Source organism: Babylonia areolata, chromosome 2 (genome assembly GCF_041734735.1).
Source record: "Babylonia areolata isolate BAREFJ2019XMU chromosome 2, ASM4173473v1, whole genome shotgun sequence".
Taxonomy (NCBI): domain Eukaryota; kingdom Metazoa; phylum Mollusca; class Gastropoda; order Neogastropoda; family Buccinidae; genus Babylonia; species Babylonia areolata.
The window spans coordinates 55,397,736-55,420,716 of record NC_134877.1 but is presented as its reverse complement, the minus strand read 5'-3'; the positions used below and the strand labels follow the sequence as shown (position 1 = coordinate 55,420,716).

Here is a 22,981-nt window from a genome sequence, read left to right as displayed (position 1 = left end):
CCGCATGAAAGTCTGATGCATTTGATGTGTTTGTTTCAACAGCATGTGGGTAACGATGTCTATTGGTATTACAACATTCAAGCTGGATTCTATTTATCCTTGTCAGTGTCACTCTTCACGGACCACAAGCGCAAGGTATGGCACTTGTATATTTTAAAGAGTTGTTGTTGTCTTTTTGTTGTCGTTTTTTTTTGTGATGTGTTTATTGACATTGTCTTTGCATGTGAATGCTCTTGTGTTCATGGTAGGCAAAAAAAGAAGATATGTTTTTTTTTTTGGATACTGGCAGTAAGGACAGTGTGAAAAGTGTGCTGTTCGCCATGATTTTTTTTCCCCACATGATAAAACTTATGATTAATCCACAGTGGATCTCTGTTAATTTTTTTCATTAAAGAGGCTTATTCCCATACAAACAGATCTGTAAACAAGTTTAAATATGTTGATGAAATATAAGAAACAACATTTGAATGGGTTTATCCTTGTGTGTGTATGTGTGTGTTCAGTACTGACTGCCTGTCACTGTAGAAAAAAAAATGACATGTACTACGGTGTAGCATTTGTTGTTGATATTGAAACATGTTTTCACACAATAGCTCAGAACTATGTCATCGAAAAGTTTCTTGCTTACTTTCCACCTCACAAGCTGAGTTTATGAGAAATACACATATGATAAATATCATTTCAGGGAATTTTGGTCGGAATAAATCCATGCAGCATGTATGTGTGACACACCATTGTAGTTACCGATGTGTGAAGCTCACATCGTGAATGTGAATGTGAATGTCATTCGTTGCGTGTGTTTCATCAGCACACACTCACCACTTCCACCGTTAAGAGAAATACTTTTTTTCCAAACCACTTATGTTTTCTGGAGGCAACGTGGCAGAAACGGTCAGGTGTTGGAATTCTGGTCCAGTGTTCACCAGTGGTGCGGGTTCAAATCCCTCTTTCAGCATGGTGAAGTGTCCTTTTGAAAGGTACTTCACTTTGAATTTCCTCGCTCCGCCCGGGTGCGAATAGCTACCTGACTTTGGTCGGAGAACTTTGAAACTGCAGATGGAGCTTTGTTTTTCCCTAGTCCTACTCCTAAACACAGTGGATATAAATTCACTGCTCTGATGGTCATAAAAGGCTAATTGACCTTGAACTTTATTGTAGCTACAGGTTATCAAAAAGACCATGGGTGCAGGTAATGATGTCATGCTCAGTCTTCTCTGTCGCTGAAGTGCAACACCTGTGAAATGGTGACGCAAGCTGCTGCCTGATTGATGGATCATTTAGGGCAAGATTGCATGGGGCAGTGCCAGAGGTCTGCTGTGCGACATGCCACACGCCATGCAAGTTCTTAGTGTAAGGGACGTGTGATATAACAGGTACCTCCCGTGAATCCACTGCAAACCTCTCATCAGAGCAAACTCCATCAGCAAATGAGAATGTGACATCCATCTGCTAGGCAGCTCTTTACTCACCACTGCTCCTGTGTGCTTGAATGGACCTGTGGCACAATGGACGTGTGGCGTAACAGGCCTTTGGTATAACGGGCCTTTGGCATAACAGACCTGTGGCATAACAGGCCTGTGGTATGATGGGCCTTTGGCATAACAGACCAGTAGGATAACAGACCTATGGCATAACAGAACTGTGGCATAACAAACCTGTGGCATAATGGACCTATGGTATAACAGGCCTGTGGCACAACAGATCGATGGCATAATGGACCTGTAGCATAACAGACTTGTGGCATAATGGACCTGTGGTATAACAGACCAAGAGCAAAACAGACTTGTGGTATAACAGCTCTATGGTATAACAGATGTGTGGCATAATGGACCTGTGGTATAACAGACTTGTTGCATAACAGACATGTGACATAACACACCTGTGGCATAACAGATCTATGGCATAATGGACCTGTGTTATAATGGACCTGTGACATAACAGACCTGTGTTATAATGGACCTGTGACATAACAGACCTGTGGCATAATGGACCTGTGACATAACAGACCTGTGGCATAATGGACCTGTGACATAACAGACCTGTGGCATAATGGACCTGTGTTATAATGGACCTGTGACATAACAGACCTGTGTTATAATGGACCTGTGACATAACAGACCTGTGTTATAATGGATCTGTGACATAACAGACCTGTGGCATAATGGACCTGTGGCATGACAGATCTATGGCATAATGGACCTGTGACATAACAGACCTGTGTTATAATGGATCTGTGACATAACAGACCTGTGGCATAATGGACCTGTGGCACAACAGATCGATGGCATAATGGACCTGTAGCATAACAGACTTGTGGACCTGTGTTATAATGGACCTGTGACATAACAGACCTGTGTTATAATGGACCTGTGACATAACAGACCTGTGTTATAATGGATCTGTGACATAACAGACCTGTGGCATAATGGACCTGTGGCATGACAGATCTATGGCATAATGGACCTGTGACATAACAGACCTGTGTTATAATGGATCTGTGACATAACAGACCTGTGGCATAATAGACCTGTGGCATAAGAGAATTGTGGCATAACAGGCCTTTGGCATAACAGACCAACAGGATAGCATATGGCATAACAGAACTGTGGCTTAATGAACCTGTGGCATAATGGACCTGTGGCACAACAGACCTGTGGCATAATGGACCTGTGGCACAACAGACCTGTGGCATAATGGACCTGTGGCACAACAGACCTGTGGCATAATGGACCTGTGGTATAATGAACCTGTGGCACAACAGACCTGTGGTATAATGGATCTGTGGCACAACAGACCTGTGGTATAATGGACCTGTGGCATGACAGACCTGTGGCATAATGGACCTGTGACATAACGGACCTGTGACTTAATGGACCCGTGACATAACGGACCTGTGACATAACAGATCTGTGGCATAATGCACATGTGGCACAATGGGATGTAGCTAGATGAACCTGTGGCATGATGGGCCCTGTTACTTAACAGACCTGCGGTGTATCAGGCACCTCCCCTTTGCGCTGTGTGTCTGATCCACATTGTCATCATCTTTCTGTTTCAGATGACACTGAATTGTGGATAAAGTGGCAGTCAGATCGTAGGTCGTTAAGGAGAAGTTGTTTGCATTGTGCAGTTGCATTGCTTCCTCACTGTCTCTCTCCTCAGATGCTACTGCATGTGTAGATTACAGAACATGTTCATTGACAGAAAACTGTTTTCTCTCCATCAGTGTGTTTATATCCACATAGAACATGCCTGTTTGGTAAAATGTATTGAATAGAATAGAACAGAATATGTCTTTATTACCAAGTGTACCGGGGTCACAAGGAATATTGGGGGGGGGATAGTACATAACAAGATACGGACAAAAATCGAAAATCATAACAAACACAGATACAGTAGAGTTAGGATACATACAAGTGTATATCAATATAAGAACTTGTGCATACTCACACATGCATGCGCTGCACACACACACACACACACACACACACACACACACACACACACGTACGTTTGAACAGAAGCTGCATATTACATGTAGATGGGGCTGATGACTAGATCTTTCGGTAGATGGTTGCACAATTCTACACAATTCTATCTGTATACCTGTTGTTTCCACATGACTGTTAATGTTCATTTGCACCATTACCTTGATATCGCCTGGAGGGTATTGCCCAGCTGAGAATTCCTGAATTCTGAATGTTTTCTCTCTTGAAACGATCAGTCAGTCAGTCTGGAAGTGGTCCTTGATATTATTATTAAGCTATGATTTATGTTCTGCCCAGTATCCTCCCATCTGTTTTGCTGACACAGATGAACATGCATATGCTTGCATGCACACACATGTATGCATGCACACTCGCACACACATGTGTACACACACACACACACACACACACACACACACACACACACACACACACACACACACACACACACACACACACACACACACACACACACACACTCACACACACATGCATACACATGCACACACACACATTCACACATACACACATATATGCATGCTCGCAAACTAAGCAAGTACACTGGCACTCAGAGATCTGATTAGAAAGTGCTCACTCATCGGCAGATTAACTTTTCTTGTACTCTCCTGAGATATATTCATGTATTGAAGTAAATTTGCCAGCATACCTTCACACATTTCACCTGGTTCAGGTAATTGTTATCTGTGTGTGTGCCTATCTATCATCTGTGCAGTTCATTGTCTGATTAATCTTTCTTGCACTCACATACATGTCACCTACTCAAGTATATATGATGCCAGCATACCTTCACGTATTTCACCTAATTGTTATCTGTGTGTGTGTGTGTGTGTGTGTGTGTGTTTGTATTTGTATTTCTTTTTTCTTTTTCTTTTTGTATTTCTTGTTATCACAACAGATTTCTCTGTGTGAAATTTGGGCTGCTCTCCCCGGGGAGAGCGCGTCGCTACACCACAGCGCCACCCATTTTTTTGTATTTTTTCCTGCGTGCAGTTTGATTTGTTTTTCCTATCCAAGTGGATTTTTCTACAGAATTTTGCCAGGAACAACCCTTTTGTTGCCGTGGGTTCTTTTACGTGCACTAAGTACATGCTGCACACAGGACCTCGGGTTTATCGTCTCATCCGAATGACTAGCAGCCAGACCACCACTCAAGGTCTAGTGGAGGGGGAGAAAATATCGGCGGCCGAGCCGTGATTCGAACCAGCGCACTCAGATTCTCTCACTTCCTAGGCGGACGCGTTACCTCTAGGCCATCACTCCACTATGTGTGTGTGTGTGTGTGTGTGTGTGTGACTCATGCATGCCTGAAGCATGTGTACACAACACACTTTGACATGCACATGGCACATTACACCGTGGAACTAAAGGTGCAAAGAGATTTGTTAAGCCTTTTGACCCTGTGGGGGTTTGGAGGAAGGATTGTGTGACAGTTCCCCCAGGATGAACCGCTCACTAACAGCTTCTCAGCACTCTGCATCGTACAATGAATCACTGTACATACAATGAATCACAGATATATTTGTCTCTTGATCTGATCTAGTCACTTATCTTGGGGTAAGGCGTAGACTTTGAACTTGTTTTGATTTTCTGTTATCTGTGTTCTCCCTGTCTGTCTGTCTATCTGTTTCTGTCTGTCTCTTTGTCTCTGTTTGTCTGTCTGTCTGTCTGTCTCTCACTTTGTCTCTCTCTCTCTCTATTTCTGTCTGTCTCTCACTTTGTCTCTTTGTCACAACAGTGTGAAAGCCAATGCCTGTTTCCAGTATACAGATTAACTCTCTCTCTTTGTCTCTCACTCTCTCTCTCGCTTTCTTTCTCTGCCTCTCTCTTTGTCTCTCAGTTGCTTTGTCACAACAACACGAATGCCAGTGCTTGTTTGTAAAATACAGATCTCTTCCTGTCTCTGTCTCTCACTTTCTATCTCTGCCTCTCTCTTTGTCTCTCAGTTGCTTTGTCACAACAACACGAATGCCAGTGCTTGTTTGTAAAATACAGATCTCTTCCTGTCTCTGTCTCTCACTTTCTATCTCTGCCTCTCTCTTTGTTTCTCAGTCTCTTTGTCTCGACAGTGCGAGAACCAGTGCTTGTTTGTAAATACAGAAGAGCCCTCTTTCTCTCTCTGCCTCTCTCTTTATTTCTCTGTCTCTTTGTGTCAGCAAAGTGGAAACCAGTGCTTGTTTGTAAATACAGATGAAATTTCTCCCTCTCTTTGTCTCTAACTTTCTGTCTCCGCCTCTCTCTTTGTTTCTCAGTCTCTTTGTCACAACAATGCGAAAAAAAAAGCCAATGCCTGTTTGTACAATACAGATGAACCCCCCACCCCCACCCCCACCCCCCAACTTCTCTGCATATCTCTCTCTCCATGTCTCTCTCTCTCTCTTTCTCTTTCTCTCCATGTCTCTCTCTCTCTTTCTCTTTGTCTCTCTGTGTGTAACATACTGTCCTTTTCCCCCGCCCTTACGCCCTCCCCCCCCCCCCCCCCCCATCTCTGTGTCTCTCCTCTCCCCTCATCTTCCCATATCTGTCTCAGTCTCTGTTTCTATCTGTATACATGTCTGTTTTTTGTTGTTGTTTTGTACAGTTCATGTTATGGCTCAAAATGAATGCATCTTTTCATGGTGTGCTACTTTTGTAGGCTCACTGTCACGTTTTTCCTGTACCTTCTCCCTTTTCCTTCTCCCCCCCCCCCCCCCCTCTTCTCCAACCTACTTTCTCTCCATCCTTCACTCTCCCCCCCCCCCTCAATCAACACCCCACCCCATCTTCTTCCCACTTACTTTTTTTTTCTCCTCCAATCTTTTTGTTTCTCTCTTTCCCTCTCTGCTGTTTGTCTCTTTGTGTCTTGTGTAGCTGTCTCTGTGTCTCATGTAGCTGTCTCTTTGTCTCATGTAGCTGTCTCTTTGTGTCTCATGTAGCTGTCTTTGTCTCATGTAGCTGTCTCTTTGTCTCATGTAGCTGTCTCTTTGTCTCATGTAGCTGTCTGTGTCTCATGTAGCTGTCTCTGTGTCTCATGTAGCTGTCTCTTTGTCTCATGTAGCTGTCTCTTTGTGTCTCATGTAGCTGTCTCTTTGTCTCATGTAGCTGTCTCTTTGTGTCTCATGTAGCTGTCTCTTTGTCTCATGTAGCTGTCTCTTTGTGTCTCATGTAGCTGTCTCTTTGTCTCATGTAGCTGTCTCTTTGTGTCTCATGAAGCTGTCTCATGTAGCTGACAGTGTCTTATGTAGATGTCTGTGTCTCATGTAGCTGTCTCTTTGTGTCTCATGTAGCTCTCTTTGTGTCTCATATAGCTGTCTCTCTCATGTAGCTGTCTCTTTGTGTCTCATATAGCTGTCTGTGTCTCATGTAGCTGTCTCTGTGTCTCATGTAGCTGTCTCTTTGTGTCTCATGTAGCTGTCTCTTTGTCTGATGTAGCTGTCTCTTTGTTTCATGTAGCTGTCTCTCTGTGTCTCATGTAGCTGTCTCTTTGTCTCATGCAGCTGTCTCTTTGTCTCATGTAGCTGTCTCTTTGTGTCTCATGTAGCTGTCTCTTTGTGTCTCATGTAGCTGTCTCTTGTGTCTCATGCAGCTGTCTCTTTGTCTCATGTAGCTGTCTCTTTGTGTCTCATGTAGCTGTCTCTTTGTGTCTCATGTAGCTGTCTCTCTGTGTCTCATGTAGCTGTCTCTTGTGTCTCATGTAGCTGTCTCTGTGTGTCTCATGTAGCTGTCTGTGTCTCATGTAGCTGTCTCTTTGTGTCTCATGTAGCTGTCTGTGTGTCTCATGTAGCTCTCTGCGTCACATGTAGCTGTCTCTTTGTGTCTCATGTAGCTGTCTCTTTGTGTCTCATGTAGCTGTCTCTGTGTGTCTCATGTAGCTGTCTGTTTCATGTAGCTGTCTCTTTGTGTCTCATGTAGCTCTTTGTTTCATGTAGCTGTCTCTTTGTGTCTCATGTAGCTGTCTCTTTGTGTCTCATGTAGCTGTCTCTTTGTGTCTCATGTAGCTGTCTTTGTCTCATGTAGCTGTCTCTTTGTTTAATGTAGATGTCTCTTTGTCTCATGTAGCTGTCTCTTTGTCTCATGTAGCTGTCTCTTTGTCTCATGTAGCTGACAGTGTCTTATGTAGATGTCTGTGTCTCATGTAGCTGTCTCTTTGTGTCTCATGTAGCTGTCTCTTTGTGTCTCATGTAGCTGTCTCTGTGTGTCTCATGTAGCTGTCTCTTTGTGTCTCATGTAGCTGTCTCTTTGTCTCATGTAGCTGTCTGTGTCTCATGTAGCTGTCTGTGTCTCATGTAGCTGTCTCTTTGTGTGTCACGTAGCTGTCTCTTTGTGTGTCATGTAGCTGTCTGTGTCTCATGTAGCTGTCTCTTTGTGTGTCACGTAGCTGTCTCTTTGTGTCTCATGTAGCTGTCTGTGTCTCATGTAGCTGTCTCTGTGTGTCTCATGTAGCTGTCTCTTTGTCTCATGTAGCTGTCTCTTTGTGTCTCATGTAGCTGTCTCTTTGTGTCTCATGTAGCTGTCTCTTTGTCTCATGTAGCTGTCTCTGTGTCTCATGTAGCTGTCTCTTTGTGTCTCATGTAGCTGTCTGTGTCTCATGTAGCTGTCTCTTTGTGTCTCATGTAGCTGTCTCTTTGTGTCTCATGTAGCTGTCTCTTTGTGTTATATATATAGCTGTCTCTTTGCGTTTCATATAACAGCGCCAACTTGAATGAATGAATGATGCGGATTTTTAGATAGCGCCTATTTTCCATCAGAAACCAAGCTTTAAGTGCTGTACAAACACAGTCATTTGCACAACAGGCTGCCCACTTGGGTAAATCTGACTGACAGCTGCCATTGGGCGCTCATCATATGGTCTCAATGCCTGACCAGCGTGTTGCGTCTATGTGTAGGTCAGGAGTCTGCTGGGTTTTTTTTTGTTTTTTTAAAAATTATTATTTGTTTTTTTTTTAAGCAGATGTGGTGCAGCTGATATGGATCAGTGTGTATATAGTGACGTCTCCTTGAAAATGAAACTGTATATATGATGATGATGTGTGTGGTGTGTGATGTAAATTATATTGATTTGGTATCAGTTGACGAGAAAATATTTAGTATTGGGTGTCAAGTATAGATTTGTTATTGGGTGACTGACACCTGAAGCACTAAATGTAGTATCGGTCTTGGACTATCCTTAGGCAGCACGTTTCGCTGTTAACATTGTAACTTGTGACTTGGCTTTAATGCTGATTGATAGCTTGATAGCATATAATGAGTTAAATATTTGATTATGGTGTGTTTTTGTTTTGTTTTGTTTTGGTTTAAAGCTAAGTGACAGATAAAAAAAAAAAAGAAGCATATTTGCTAAATTTAAAAAACAACAACACATTTTCTTTTTTTTCAGTATATATATATATATATATATACCGGTATATTTATTTATTTATTTATCTTCTAGCAAGGAGCCTTACACTGATTGATGAAATTTATATGTCTGGAATCTTTGTGAACTTGTTTGTAACCAGAATTAAGAAGAAAAAACAAAACAGTCACACAGATGTGCACAGTCGATCGCTTGCATCTGTCATAAAGTCTACATGATTGTTCTCTAGTGATGATTATTAGTGAGAATGACATGATGGTGGCATTGATTTGTATGTGTGTGTGTGTGTGTGTGCATGCATGCATTCTTGTTGACTGGAGAGTGTGAATGGATAACTGATCTATGATCAGATTTCATGTAATCCCACTGTCACATTCAACACATGGTATCCCAAGTGACAATGGTCCTTTGTCTCTATTTTACCAAACACTCCACCATACTTTCTATTTTACCAAACACTCTACCATACTTTGTATGTGTTTGTGTGTGTGTGTGTGTTTGTGTGTGTGTGTGTGTGTGTGTTGGAGTGTGTGTGTGTGTGTGTGTGTGTGTGTGTGTGTATACATGTGTGTGTGGACATGTGTGTGTGTGTGCAGGACTTCACGGAGATGATAGTGCACCATGCGGCCACCCTGGGGCTGATGTTCCTGTCGTGGATGACCAACTTGACGCGCATTGGCACGCTGGTGCTGCTGCTTCACGACTGTGTGGACCCCATCATGGAGGTCAGTACTCTGCTGGAGGCCAACGGATAGAGTGTTCGATTCTTCACTGAGGATAGAATTAAAACATTTTTTTTGCTGTCCCATCATCTGCTCCGTTTCAGTGGCATTATCTCCCACACTGCTCATTTTGAGTCCCCGGCCACACCCCAGGTTCACCTGTCGCAGTCCTAACGTTGTCAGCAGTCCACAGGGAACCATCGATTGTTAAGTCGCCAGGCGGCCACACACCAGAGGAGACCCTGCACTACTGCTGAGTCACTTTGGTGGTGTTCGCTAGTGCCTGCTCTGATTGAACGAACTTAGGACACTGCCCGCTAAGCTTCCTACTGACGACAGTAATGACTTAGTAGCAGAGCCAGACTGAGTGAGCATTTCCAGGATAAAATCTTTCTGTGTTCCCATATTCAGCAGAGAGGAACCCCACGGCGGGAGTGGGGGTAGTGTGGGAAGATTTTAGTTCAGCTGTACAGACCTGGGTTGCGTTGTATGAGCAATTTTAGCGGAATTTTCCCATGTCTGTGCTGAATCCATACACTTCAGAACATTCTTATCGGTGAGCAAACTTAGCACTGCTGTGTAATAATAATGTGTTCTACCTCCTTAGCAGAGGGGTCTAGAGGACTAACAGTTTACATCAATATGGGAGAAAGATGGTTACAAAAGCTTAACAACGCAGAGCACATCTTCTTCTTGGCGTGAAAGCTACACCATCAGTCCAGTTTTGGTGACGAATGACATTGTTTTCTCCAGCTCTTCATGGTTGTTATATAGTTTGGTCATGAGTGGAGTGTGGACAGGCCACACATCCTGTTTCACCTGTTTGTACAGGGGCCAGTTTTGGAGAATGTGCTTTGTTGTCTGGTCTTCCTGTTCACAGGGGCTACTGGCAGATAGCACCAGCTTCAGTTTTTGGAACGGGCGCAGTAGCCGAGTGGTTAAAGCGTTGGACTGTCAATCTGAGGGTCCCGGGTTCAAATCATGGTGACGGTGCCTGGTGTGTAAAGGGTGGAGATTTTTACGATCTCCCAGGTCAACATATGTGCAGACCTGCTAGTGCCTGAACCCCCTTTGTGTGTATATGCAAGCAGAAGATCAAATACGCACGTTAAAGATCCTGTAATCCATGTCAGCGTTCAGTGGGTTATGGAAACAAGAACATACCCAGCATGCACACGGAGTATGGCTGCCTACATGGCGGGGGTAAAAATGGTCATACATGTAAAAGCCCACTCGTGTGCATACGAGTGAACGCAGAAGAAGAAGAAGAAGGAACAAGTGATTGTTCAGTCTGTTGTGACAGTTGCGAAAAGTCTCACTAGTACACTTTGCTGCTCTTAGGGTAACCGACAACACACGGCACTAAAAACAGTATAATGAGGACTTAACAAAAGTTACAAGCAAGACAAATGGAATGTGTCAGCAATAAGGCACACTTTCACACACACACACACCTTCACCACACCACACCACACCTCACACGCATGCCAACACCTAGACTTCCTTGAAAGCAGATTTGTACAAATGTGTTTTGTGACCTGATTTCAACGTGAGATTTTGCTTAAGCATCCCTGGATGCTGTTTGACTTGCTGTATTTTTCACTGTCTGTCTTGCAGGCTGCGAAGATGGCCAAGTATTTGAAGAAAGAGGCACTGTGTACCACACTGTTTATCTGCTTCGTCATCGTCTGGGTGATCACACGCATGACAATATATCCTTTCAGGTAGGATTCATACATGTGTGTCTGTTTTCTGTTCTTGTTGTATATTCTTCTGTTGTTTTTTTGTTGTTGTTAAATTGAAGTTAACAGGAAACAGAAAAAGAGTTGTGCTATTTTTGCTGTTCAGCAAGTTTTGAGTCTGTGTGTCTGTGTGTGTGCATGTGTGTGTGGGGGAGGGGGAGGGAGGGAAGGGGGGGGGGGGGGTGAAAGGATGCATGAGTGGCCTTTGTTCTTTGTGATATTTAGATGTAGAGTGGCTGATGATTGAATGTCTGAATGTCATTTTAAATTCCCCTTGTGTGTGCCAAAAATTTTTTCTGTTAAGGAGTCTTGAAGTTTGAATGAATTAATGGGGTTTGGGAAATTGTGCTGCATGGATAGCTTTTAGGTTTCTGTCTGCTGAATAGAGAGGACTGTGAAAAGATTGGTTAGGTGTTGGACCTCTTTCCAGTATTCACCGGTGGTAGGGTTTGAGGCTGCATTTCTGCATGGAGTTGTGTTCATGGGAAAGGCAGTACACCCAGATCTTTCTCACTGCACCCACTACAGATGGGGAAAGATAACATTTTGGAAGGAGAAGACTGGGCCCTGCCTTCCTATCTAAACACAGTTATTATGAATTCACTGCCCTATGGCTGTAAAAGACTATGGGGCTTTTAACTGTTTAAACTGCTAAATAACAGCTGATGCAACAAAACACAGCTGACTTAATACCTCTTTCGTCAGAACAAAAGTAAGCATAAAGCAGCAGCCCCCCTTTTACAACAGCACGTTCGACAGAAATGTGCAGCGCTGAGCAGTTACAGACGTCTAAATGGCACTCTTCATCTTCTTCTTCTCCCTTGTGTTCAAAGCCTGGGTCCCTGCAAATGTTTTCTCATCTATTCTGCAATGTCAATTCATTGTTTTTTTTTTGTTTTTGTTTTTTTGTTCAGTCTTGTCCTCTGTCTCCCTCCCTGCTCCACAGTTGTTGTTTTAGCAAGGCCATTGCATCCTGTTATGTAGCCACACCCCTGTAGTTTACAGATAATGCTACAGGTCCCTTCAAAACAACAGAAACTAAATCAGCTCCAGTCAGTCTTTGTACTGAATTATAACCATTATGTTCGTTGACTGAATGGGACGTCGTGTTGCATGATTATAAAGCTGTGGGTGGAATCGTTCAGCATCATGCGCTTCAGACATTGCATGGTTGTGTGTAGCTTTTTTGTGCAGAAAGTTTTTCTTTTCTGTTTTTTGTTGTGGTTTTTTTTTTTTCAACTGTGCAGAATATGTATATGGTGGAGTTGTTTAAGTGTGTCTCCCCCCCCCTTGAGAATCATAATTGTGAATGCACGAAAGTTTCTGCTCAGGCGTTCGCCCTAGGATTTTGCCATTGTCACTGCTGTGTTGGCATTTCATATGTTATTTTCAGCTATTTTTTTCTTTCAGGCACCTCAATGAAAACAGTGTTATTTCATTTTCCAGTTAGTTTTGTACAGTACATTTTATAGAATGTTCTTGTATTTTTACAGTGTAGGCATTTTTACTCTTTATCACTGCCAGTTACCATATAAAGCAGCTGTGTAGTATTTGGCTTTGTGATTGCAGGGGAGGTTACTGTTGATGCACTATGCAGCTTGCCTGAGATTGTCTTTCTTTGGGAGTGTAGAGTTCCCAAGAAATGTGTTACTTGTGATAGGCTGTAACTTGATAGGAGAATGTGTGAAGTCTGCTGTTATATGATTGCAAGAAAGCAGGTGCTCAGAGGTAGTGTGTATGTATGTTTGTATGTATAGATGTGTGTGTATGCATGTGCATGCACATGTTATTTCTGAAGAGATGAGCTTTAGGACACACTGGCTTTCATTGCTAAGCTCAAGTTATCTGGTGCTGGGCTCATTGGTGTTGTTCGATGGTATAGGATGCAGATGCATTTTCTCTTGTTCGTCTGTCTTTCACTGTTAGTATTTATACTTTCTTTCTTGCTTTATTTAAAATGATTTTTATGTATCCCTTAGGAGATGTTTTTAAGTGTTGTTTTTTTCCAAATCTTGACATGTCATGTTCCTCTTGACATGAGGATGATTGCAGTTGTTGACAAAATCCATTGATGTGCTTTTTTTTATGTGTCTCTCTCTCTCTTCCAGTATTGTGGGGAGGAGGAAGTTTTGATTTGATTGAGATACCACCAGAGAGAGAACTGGGCGACTTAGGATCTGCATGAGTAGTTGAGGCTGCCTGTATGGTAATGGCTGTGCTGCTGTTGTACTGGTGTATGTGTGTGTATCTTTTCATTCGTGTAGCTGAAGTGTGTGGACTCATTCCTTTCTACCTCTGTGTGTATGTGCGGTAGTTAGTGTGTGTTTGTGTGTTTTCAGCTAACAGACTAACAAATCTTGTTGCCCAGTTGGGTATTGAAGCATTTACTCCATTAGCTGTAGTTCTTGCAGTGGAGTCAATGTTGCAAATAATTTCTTGTACTCCAGTGGAGAAACTAAAAAAAAAAAAAAAAAAAGTTTGTTATAAAACACACTGTATGCTTCCAGCAATTGCAGACGCACCTTCAGATCTGGTTTAAAAGACAGAAAAGGTTTGGAGACAATGTTGTGTTTGAAAATAGAAGCTTTAATTCCCCAAGTGCAGCAGGCCAAATATTTGAAGTAAAATTTTTGTCATGTTGTCTTCAGTTAGTACTGTAAGTTTGATGATTTGAAGTATTCGTATCAGTTGTATAATTATAAGACACTTGCAGCAATAACTTAAACTTACTCTTCTTCGTACTGAGAAGAAGCAAGATTCACAGTTGGTGTCGGCCAAAGAAGCCATTTCTTACAGAGATGCATTGGTAATGATGATACAGGACAAACCATTGTTAAACAAACATTGGATATTCAACCCAATCAGCGTCTGCCAAGCATCCTTCTGTCTTGCTTTCAGACGTAAAAGAAAATTTGATTCCGTAGTCATGTTTGCTGGGGGAAGGGGGTCACAAGGAAACTGAAAAGCCAGTGGCAGAGCTGTTTAGGACTGCAAAAGTAAAACACGTTTTTATTTGGAAATCATGGAATCAGAAAACACCTTGACTCGCTTCAATACTAACAGTCTTTCTCTAGTGTGTTTTCTTCTCTGTGTGTGTGTGTGTGTGTACGTGTGTGTGTGTTTTAATTCTGTAAGCATCTGTTCATGACGGGCAGTGTTATGACATGCTTGATGGTTTAGACTTTCTGAAATGGAATAACACACACATATTTTTTTATCCAGTTTGATGCTGTATTGATCTTATTACTGAAAATGAAGAAACATATATATTTTAATCCAGTATGATTCTGTATTCAAGATGAATACCATCAAATAAGACAGAAAGGGTTATGGTTATTAATGCAAGGTTACACAGATGTTTTTGTGGTCATCGTCTTTTTTTTGTTTTTGTTATTTTTGTTGCTGTTGACAAAAGTAGCTACTCAGTGGCAGAGCCAGAAATTGGGGAGCTTCCATGTGGAATGGTGACCATCAAATGCTTCCAAGTGATGCTGTGGTCAAGTGGTTAGAGTGCTGGATTCTCACCCAAGTTTCCTGAGTTCGATCCCTGTTGCAGTATGGCCAGTCCTCTCTTCTCCTCTACACAGACCCCTCGGATGTCCAGTGGGTGTCTGAATGACCCAACCTTTAGCTTCCGTCGTAAGAATTGTGGTATTCTTTGTCAACATTCACCTCTTCAGTATAAGAGCCTTCCTCTTGCAATATTTTGATGATGGTAATTGGGGTGAAACGCTGTTAACGTCGTCTCTTTCGCCATTCGTATGGAGAGAGTTAAGGGTGGAGATTTTTCTGATCTCCCAGGTCAACATGTGTGCAGACCTGCTTGTGCCTGAACCCACTCCATGTGTATGTGCATGCTGGATATGACTGTCACAGTATTCAGCCGGGTCGGATATTGTGACAGTGACATCCAGCATTGTGAAGTCTTTGACAAATCTTGACAGCAAATGTTTGATGTAAAATGGCGAGAATAGTGTGAGAAACAACTGGTATTGGAATGGCTGAAGATGAAAACGAAATAGGATTTTAATTTGAGAAATGCTACAGAAAGATTTACACTGCAGGTGTGTGTTTCTGCATGCCACGTGGTTGGATTAAAGAAAATGGATTCAGCGGAAAGAAAATGCTGACGAGACACGCAAATGATCTGACGTGTATAATAATATATGATAGCTTCCAGTGTAGATAACTGCAAACATGACGGAGCGACCACATCATCTTATATCAACGAACAACCGACCATCGCTGACCAGACTGCGAAAATGAAAGCTGCAGTACGCTCAGTTTGGCAGATGACTGTGTGCTGTATTGTTTCGCTGATCTAGTTGTGAGGTTTGTGGAGAGACAGACTGCTGCAGACAAACGAGCGCTCCAGGATTTCACATTATCAAGAACAACTGCTACTCCATCAGGGCTCAACTTGAACAGTCCATTATGTGTAACCATTTGCGACTCCAATGACCACAAACATGACAGCCATAGTCGTCTTTCTCCGCACCCTCACCTCTCCCTTTCATGAGCAAAGTGCATGGTGTAGGCAGGACACACATGGGTCATGAAGGTTTTGCCTCTACTGTTTCTCCTGTCATTTTCCTTTTTTTACCTCTTGAGTGGTGAAGCTTATACTTATACTGATATTGTCTTCTTAACATCTAAAAAAAAAAACCGCTTGTTTTCTTCTCTGTGTGTATAGTATTGATGCTCGGCAAATTCTTGGAAGTGCTCTTCTCTCTCTCTCTTTGTGATGATATTGTGTTTTAACAAGTACAATATTGTGTTTTAACATACTTGTTCCCACCCCAAACCTCCTGTAGGAGGGTCAGGGGCTCTTTCAGAATGAATGGTATTCTCATCTGGAAATTTTGTGTGAGAAATGCCCTCTTTTCTGGCAATCTTTTTTGTCTCAAGCTTTTCCCTTTTCTTTCTGTCGTCTCTTCCTTTCTCGTTTTCTGCTTTGCTGGTCCGTTCACCTGTGCTTTTGCAGAGAGCCTTGAATCGTTTTTTTTGTTGTTGTTTGTTGTTTTCAAAACTTGATGATTTGGCGCATTTACTATATTGTGTTCTTCCTTACATCCAGTATGTGTGAGGTGATTGTTGGCAGTTTTTGGTGTTTGTATACCTGTGATATATATATATATATATAAAACGTGTGTGTGTGTGTGTGTGTGTGTGTGTGTGTGTTATGCATAATTATGTTTATGTCCTGGTAAGGAGTTTTTTTAATCCTCTGATGCAAAGTTGATGGAATGATTCACGTTAAAGGCATGTCCTAGTTTTATGTGCATGAGTGCGACTGTTCTTGTGCCTAATTTTTGTTTTTTAGCTGTTCTACAGGATTAATATTTGCAGTGTTTCAGCCCTGATAGGGCCCTGTTTGGCTAGCTAGGCTATAAGCAACAAAAGATACAGATAAACATACTTATTTCTAGTTTTGGTTCAATGCTGAGTGATCATGAAATGCAACATTTTCACTGTTTCGATGAAAATCTATCAGTATTTCTGAAACAGAAACTTTTTGAGAATGTGAATACTTCACAAAATAAGCATTTCAGATAGTATCAGAATATGATTTGACCACATGATAGTACAATCTGAATTCAGTGTGATTTGACTGCATGATGATGCAGTCTGAATTTTGTAATTTAAAAAAAAATATGACAGGGCTCTGTGTGAAGAGAAACTGATTTACGATATACAGCATTATTTCATGAGCAGTCTGGAACAGGTCATCTCTTGGCCAGAATTGGTGGGCTCACTGGTTTCCCTCTGTGTGTGTGTGTGTGTGTGTGTGAAGTTTTTCTTTTCTTTTTTCTTCTTGAAAATTGTGTGTGTGTGTGCCTGTGATGTTTTTCTTTTCTTTTTTTCTTCTTGAAAAATTTCAGACTCATTTGTTGGCCAGTGCTAGAAGGTCTAGATAATATAGCTAGTAAACTAACAGTCTCTTTCTGTCTCTCTGTCTCTTTCTCTCTTATATTTTAGTTGGCGTTGACATTACAGTCTATTTTCTGACAGTTTTGTGGGACTTCTCGCTAAGAGGATATTAAAGAGTGAAAAAGCGAAAGAATACCAGTAACTGGAAACAGACCACACTTAGCCAGAGTGTTTGACTTATTCACCAGCAAAAAAGAAGTTTTAAACAAATATTTCATATATGTTGATGTGCTGTATGGTGTCCATTGGATGATTTGTTTGGAGAAAGTCATTGTTTGTTGTTGTTGTTTTTCCAGGGTAGTGTGTTTGAATTGGTTTTTTTTTGGGTTTTTTTTTCCCAGAGTAATGTATTTGTTTTTCCAGGGTAATGTGTTTGAACTCTTGATGACAAAATTGAAATACTTATAACCGATTCATCCTTAAGTATGGATGGATTTAATTGACTGTTGATGGAATGATTAACCAACATTGACAACTGTCCGTTTGAAAGGTTTCAGTTAACTGTTTTATTGATTAGGAGAAGTGTGAGATGACTTTAAGTTTGAAGAGAATTACATAGAACTTTTTGGAAAATGTGCATCAATGGTAAATTAATTTTGCTTGCTTTGACTTGAGATTGTACAACACTGGTCTGGGGTAAAACAGTACACCAGACAACAGTTAGATTCATGTTGTCCCTGATGCACATTTGGAGTATGTTTGAATATAGAAGTATTCAGTTTCTTGAAATGAATTGGTTGAGAAAATTAGTTACTACAACATGTGTAATCCAAGTTTTTGCATGTGATTATATGTTAAATTTCAAGATGTATGATGCCACATAAACCAAGTGCTTGAATTAGTTGACTACTGAAGTCATGAAATTAATTCTGGTGTTAAAGTGAAAGACAGTAAATGGAACTCTTTGCTGAGCTTACAGTGCATGTGGTGATCACATTTTAAATGGTTAGTGTCAGAGGTATGTCCTGGGTTCATGTAAAGCATGATCATGACTGCACATGTGCCTAGTTTTCATTTCTTGTGTGTGTTCAGTGGATCTTGTGTGTGTGTTTTGTGTGAGTGTGTGTTTTTCCACGTTGTATGGAATCAGTACTTTCAGTTTTTCAGCCCTGAAATGGCCCCTGTGCGGTTAGCTGGACTGAAAATAACATTGATAAATACACGGATAAATAAATATACAATAACCAGTACACCATTCCTGTTGTTTGTAAATGCACTATAACCAGTACACAGTGGCTGTTGTTTGAATTGCTTAGCAATTGGTGGCACCCCTTAGTTTCATGTGGAATGGGTCAGTGGTGTATTTACTGCCTCCAAGGACACACAGAATTAATCAAGGGAATGGCAGGGCAGCTGTTTCAGTCAGTTTGTGCATGCATCATCAGAAACACCCTTGTCATTGATACAGTTAATATAAAAAAAAGCAACAAATTAACCTGATTCAAGTTTATCTGATTGAATCTGAAATGTGATCTGAATCACCACGCTTGTTGGAACAGTTGACACCATACATTTGTGAAAAGTCATATAATGGTATGCTTTTGTGAAAACTCAAATTATTTGTTTGTAGACACACACACACACACACACACACACACACACACACACATCAACTATCCTTTATTATCAGTGTTATGCACATGTGTAAACTGATAACAGTCAGTCCTGAAGGGAGGAAATGATGAGGGGTTGTTGTGTGCTCTGAATGTAAGCCAGGACAGGTGCATTCCCAAGGTATTGTAGCAGTCACAGTGGTCTGTGAGCTACGAACCCAATAATGAATTACGTGAATTGGTTACACAACTTGTCAAAAATGCGGAAACCTTCAGAACAAAAGAAACGGAGGAAAGGAGAAGGAGGGTGGTGAAAAAAAAGCTAATTTAAAAAAGTGATTTAGTCCATGCCTTAGATGCAAGCGTTGATCTTTTTTATTTTTTTATATATATATTTTTTTTATTGGTGTCCAGGCCTGATCAGTTGGTTGGTTTAATGCAAAGGCCAGACATCTCCACCCTGTTTTTGTCTTCTTAAATTTATTTCAAAGCAGTTGTGGTATTGCTTGCATGTATCAGTCCACAAGCTTTGACACCTCCGTGAGACTGAAAAGCAAACCGTTCTTGTGCAGGATTTTGCGCAGCACGCTGTTTGAGGCGGTGCCGGTGGTGGGCATGTGTGACATTTACTACGCCTTCAACGGTCTGCTGATCACCCTGCAGGTTCTGCACATCATCTGGTTCTTCTTCATCCTTCTCATCGCCAAGGACGTGCTCTTTGAGGGACAGGTGTGGTTATTGTATGTGCGTGTGTGTGTGTTCACTTGTGTGTGTGTGTGTGTGTGTGTGTGTGTTTGCTCACCTTGGATTGATGTCGTCTGGTTCTTCTTCATCCTCCTCATCTCATTCTCATTCTCCCTGGGGAGAACAGCCTGAAGAGAAATCTGTTTTGACAGAAATGTTATACCATACCATACCATACCATACCATACCATACCACACAACACAACACAACACAACACAACACAACACAACACATGCCCTCAGATTCTCTTGCTTCCTAGGCAGATGTGTTACCGCTTAGGCATTAGGCCACCACACCATTACATGATGATATGCCGTGAGATCCTCAGCTGTGGAACATATGTATCAGCTGTTCATTAACTGATGATAGGGGTGTCCAAAAAATCTGGAATTGTAGTAGTAATGAACATTTATGTAATAACACTTTTATAGAACATGTTGAAAATGACCCTTGTAATTTGCAACACACAGATCCAGTTAACTGCCTACCAGCAGAATACCTGATATGTTCCTCTATCGTCAGAGACATCTTCATCACCCTGAAAATGAAAATCAAGGAAACCACTGTGATTGCAGACTTTGGGGACACCTGTGTTAACTCTTAGTACTGCCAGTTAGCTCCCCTGACTGTCCCCCACAGTCGACCCATTTGTGTGGGTAAGAATTAAAATTGCCAAAAAACAAATGTTAGAATTTATGAACAGAAAATTTCAAAACTGATCAGTAAGATAATAGGTTAGTTTGGGACAAAACTTCCTCTCTTCTTTATGCAGTGAGATGATGAAAGTATCTATATTTTTTGTTCGAAATTTGCACACACTGTTGACTTGTAAACGAATCCAGGAAAGCACAAACAGTTTGAAACAGATAAAATTCAGAACGTCATACAGCCATGATAGGGCTCGTTCATCTTCTTCTTCTTCTTCTTCTTCTTCGTTCGTGGGCTGCAACCCCCACGTTCACTCGTATGCACACGAGTGGGCTTTTACGTGTATGACCGTTTTTACCCCGCCATGTAGGCAGCCATACTCCGCTTTCGGGGGTGTGCATGCTGGGTATGTTCTTGTTTCCATAACCCACCGAATGCTGACATGGATTACAGGATCTTTAACGTGCGCATTTGATCTTCTGCTTGCATATACACACGAAGGGGGTTCAGGCACTAGCAGGTCTGCACATGTGTTGACCTGGGAGATCGTAAAAATCTCCACCCTTTACCCACCAGGCGCCGTCACCGTGATTCGAACCCGGGACCCTCAGATTGAAAGTCCAACGCTTTAACCACTCGGCTATTGCGCCCGTCGCTCGTTCATCTAATTCTGTTGTCTGCCTGGTGACTGAGACGGAACTGGGTCAGACGCCATTGCTGACACGCACTGTCCCCGTGAACCAGTCATGAAATTAACTCTCCTGCTCGCGAGCCCAGCAACACACACTGCCTGTATTGGCTGCAGTGGAGAGTGGGAAGGTCAGTTAAGATATTCTTAGCTCCTAACGTCATTATGGAAATTAGGTGCCACTCCAAAAATTCAATACTATCTGAGGCCCCCCGATCAGGCCCCTTCATCTGAAACGGCTGTGAACAGTAGGGCCCTTCTTCTTCTTCTTCTTCTGCGTTCGTGGGCTGCAACTCCCACGTTCACTCGTATGTACACGAGTGGGCTTTTACGTGTATGACCGTTTTTACCCCGCCATGTAGGCAGCCATACTCCGTTTTCGGGGGTGTGCATGCTGGGTATGTTCTTGTTTCCATAACCCACCGAACGCTGACATGGATTACAGGATCTTTAACGTGCGTATTTGATCTTCTGCTTGCATTTTCACACGAAGGGGGTTCAGGCACTAGCAGGTCTGCACATATGTTGACCTGGGAGATCATAAAAATCTCCACCCTTCACCCACCAGGCGCCGTCACCGTGATTCGAACCCGGGACCCTCAGATTGACAGTCCAATGCTTTAACCACTCGGCTATAGGGCCCTGAGTGGGGCCTTTTGTCATAGGTCATAACGTCATTATGGAAATTAGGTGCCACTCCAAAAATTCAATACTATCTGAGGCCCCCCGATCAGGCCCCTTCATCTGAAACGGTTGTGAACAGTAGGGCCCTGAGTGGGGCCGTTTGTCCGGAGTGAGCTGAACAGCTGGTGTGTCTGTCCCACAGCCAAAGAAGGACTCCCGGAGCAGCGATGAGACTGTGTCGGAGGAAGAGGGGAGCTCCAGCGGCCACAAGGAGTGCCGAGTCGACGCGCTGAGGGAGAAAAACAGCGTCAAACTGATGGAACAGAATGGGCTGTCGGCGCACCGGACCACCGTCCAGTAAGGGGAGGAAACCCCCCCCCCGTCTACTTCAGAAAATCCCATACTTGCTGGCAGTGTCCTTGCTCCTGGAATGCATGGAAGTGTTCTCTCTCTCAACCCCCCCCGTCCCCCTTTCCCCCCACTTTCCTGCCTCCCTCCCTGCCTGCTTTGACCCTTGACGTTTTATATCAGCTGTTGATTGCTTTTTTGCTCTGTTGTTGTTACATGTTGCCTGTGAAACATGTGAATGAAGAAGGGGGGAGAAAAACATGTTTTAAATTTATGACTGGCTGAAAGTATTAGCCAGGTCAAGCAGTCCTGTCAGCCGCTGCTTTTTGTCTTCCTTGATGTTAATTATATTAAGACATGTTCACATTTTATCAAAGCTTTTTTTTTTTTTTTTTTTTTTTGGTGTTGCAAGTTATTTTCATCCCCATGTGTGACTTCCGGCATGTTTTGCTGTGATTTTGAAAGGGGTTGAGAGAGAGTTGAATCGTGGTGCAGTTTTGCAGTCGATGACGTTTTGATCAAACTGATTGTGATCCGCGTTCAGCAGAAGCAGTTGGATTAATCAGCCGCATGAAAAATATGATAGGAAAATTTGGAAGTTGCTTTTATTCTTTGTCAGTTATGTTGAAGGAGTCAGTATCCCTATGTGGTAGGTCTGACTTTTAATTGATGGACTTCACAAAAAGTTAATGACCACTTTTTAAAAGCAGGTATATTTTCATTAAATGTTAAAAAGAAAAAAAAAATCAAGAGATGATTGAAAATATGCAGGGTGCAAATGAACTGCCTCTGGCCTCTAACTGAATACACTGACAGCTGTTTCAGGTACACTTGCACTTAGAACAGTTTGAAAAAACGTGTTTTGAAGAATTGAATACACTGACAGCTGTTTCAGGTACGCTTGCACTTAGAACAGTTTGAAAAACGTGTTTTGAAGAATCTGTGTTTGGCTGAAAATTTTAAAGTTGTTCAGTGGTTTATAAACTGTACCTGCAGCTTTTCATTCTAAAAAAATGAAAGTACGTATACAAGAAAGCACCTCTGGTTATATATGGTGCTCATTATCCTAGCTGCATATGCCACTGTCTACTGAAGACTCTGCATCATTTCACTATGCCCCGAAAAGGAAAAGTGTAAGT

At 42.1% G+C, this 22,981-nt stretch overlaps 1 protein-coding gene across 1 annotated transcript in view; it reads left to right on the top strand.

Annotated features, from left to right (window-relative positions):
* Window positions 1-22,233, top strand: part of LOC143275319 (ceramide synthase 5-like) — a 38,580-nt gene extending 16,347 nt beyond the window's left edge. Inside the window, exons 6-10 of the mRNA XM_076579330.1 lie at window positions 43-135; window positions 9,438-9,566; window positions 11,181-11,287; window positions 19,362-19,518; window positions 21,697-22,233. Coding sequence (XP_076435445.1) covers window positions 43-135; window positions 9,438-9,566; window positions 11,181-11,287; window positions 19,362-19,518; window positions 21,697-21,855 — 645 coding nt within the window. The 3' untranslated portion in view covers window positions 21,856-22,233. The remainder of the gene's footprint in view (window positions 1-42; window positions 136-9,437; window positions 9,567-11,180; window positions 11,288-19,361; window positions 19,519-21,696) is intronic.
* Window positions 22,234-22,981: the final 748 nt, after the last annotated feature.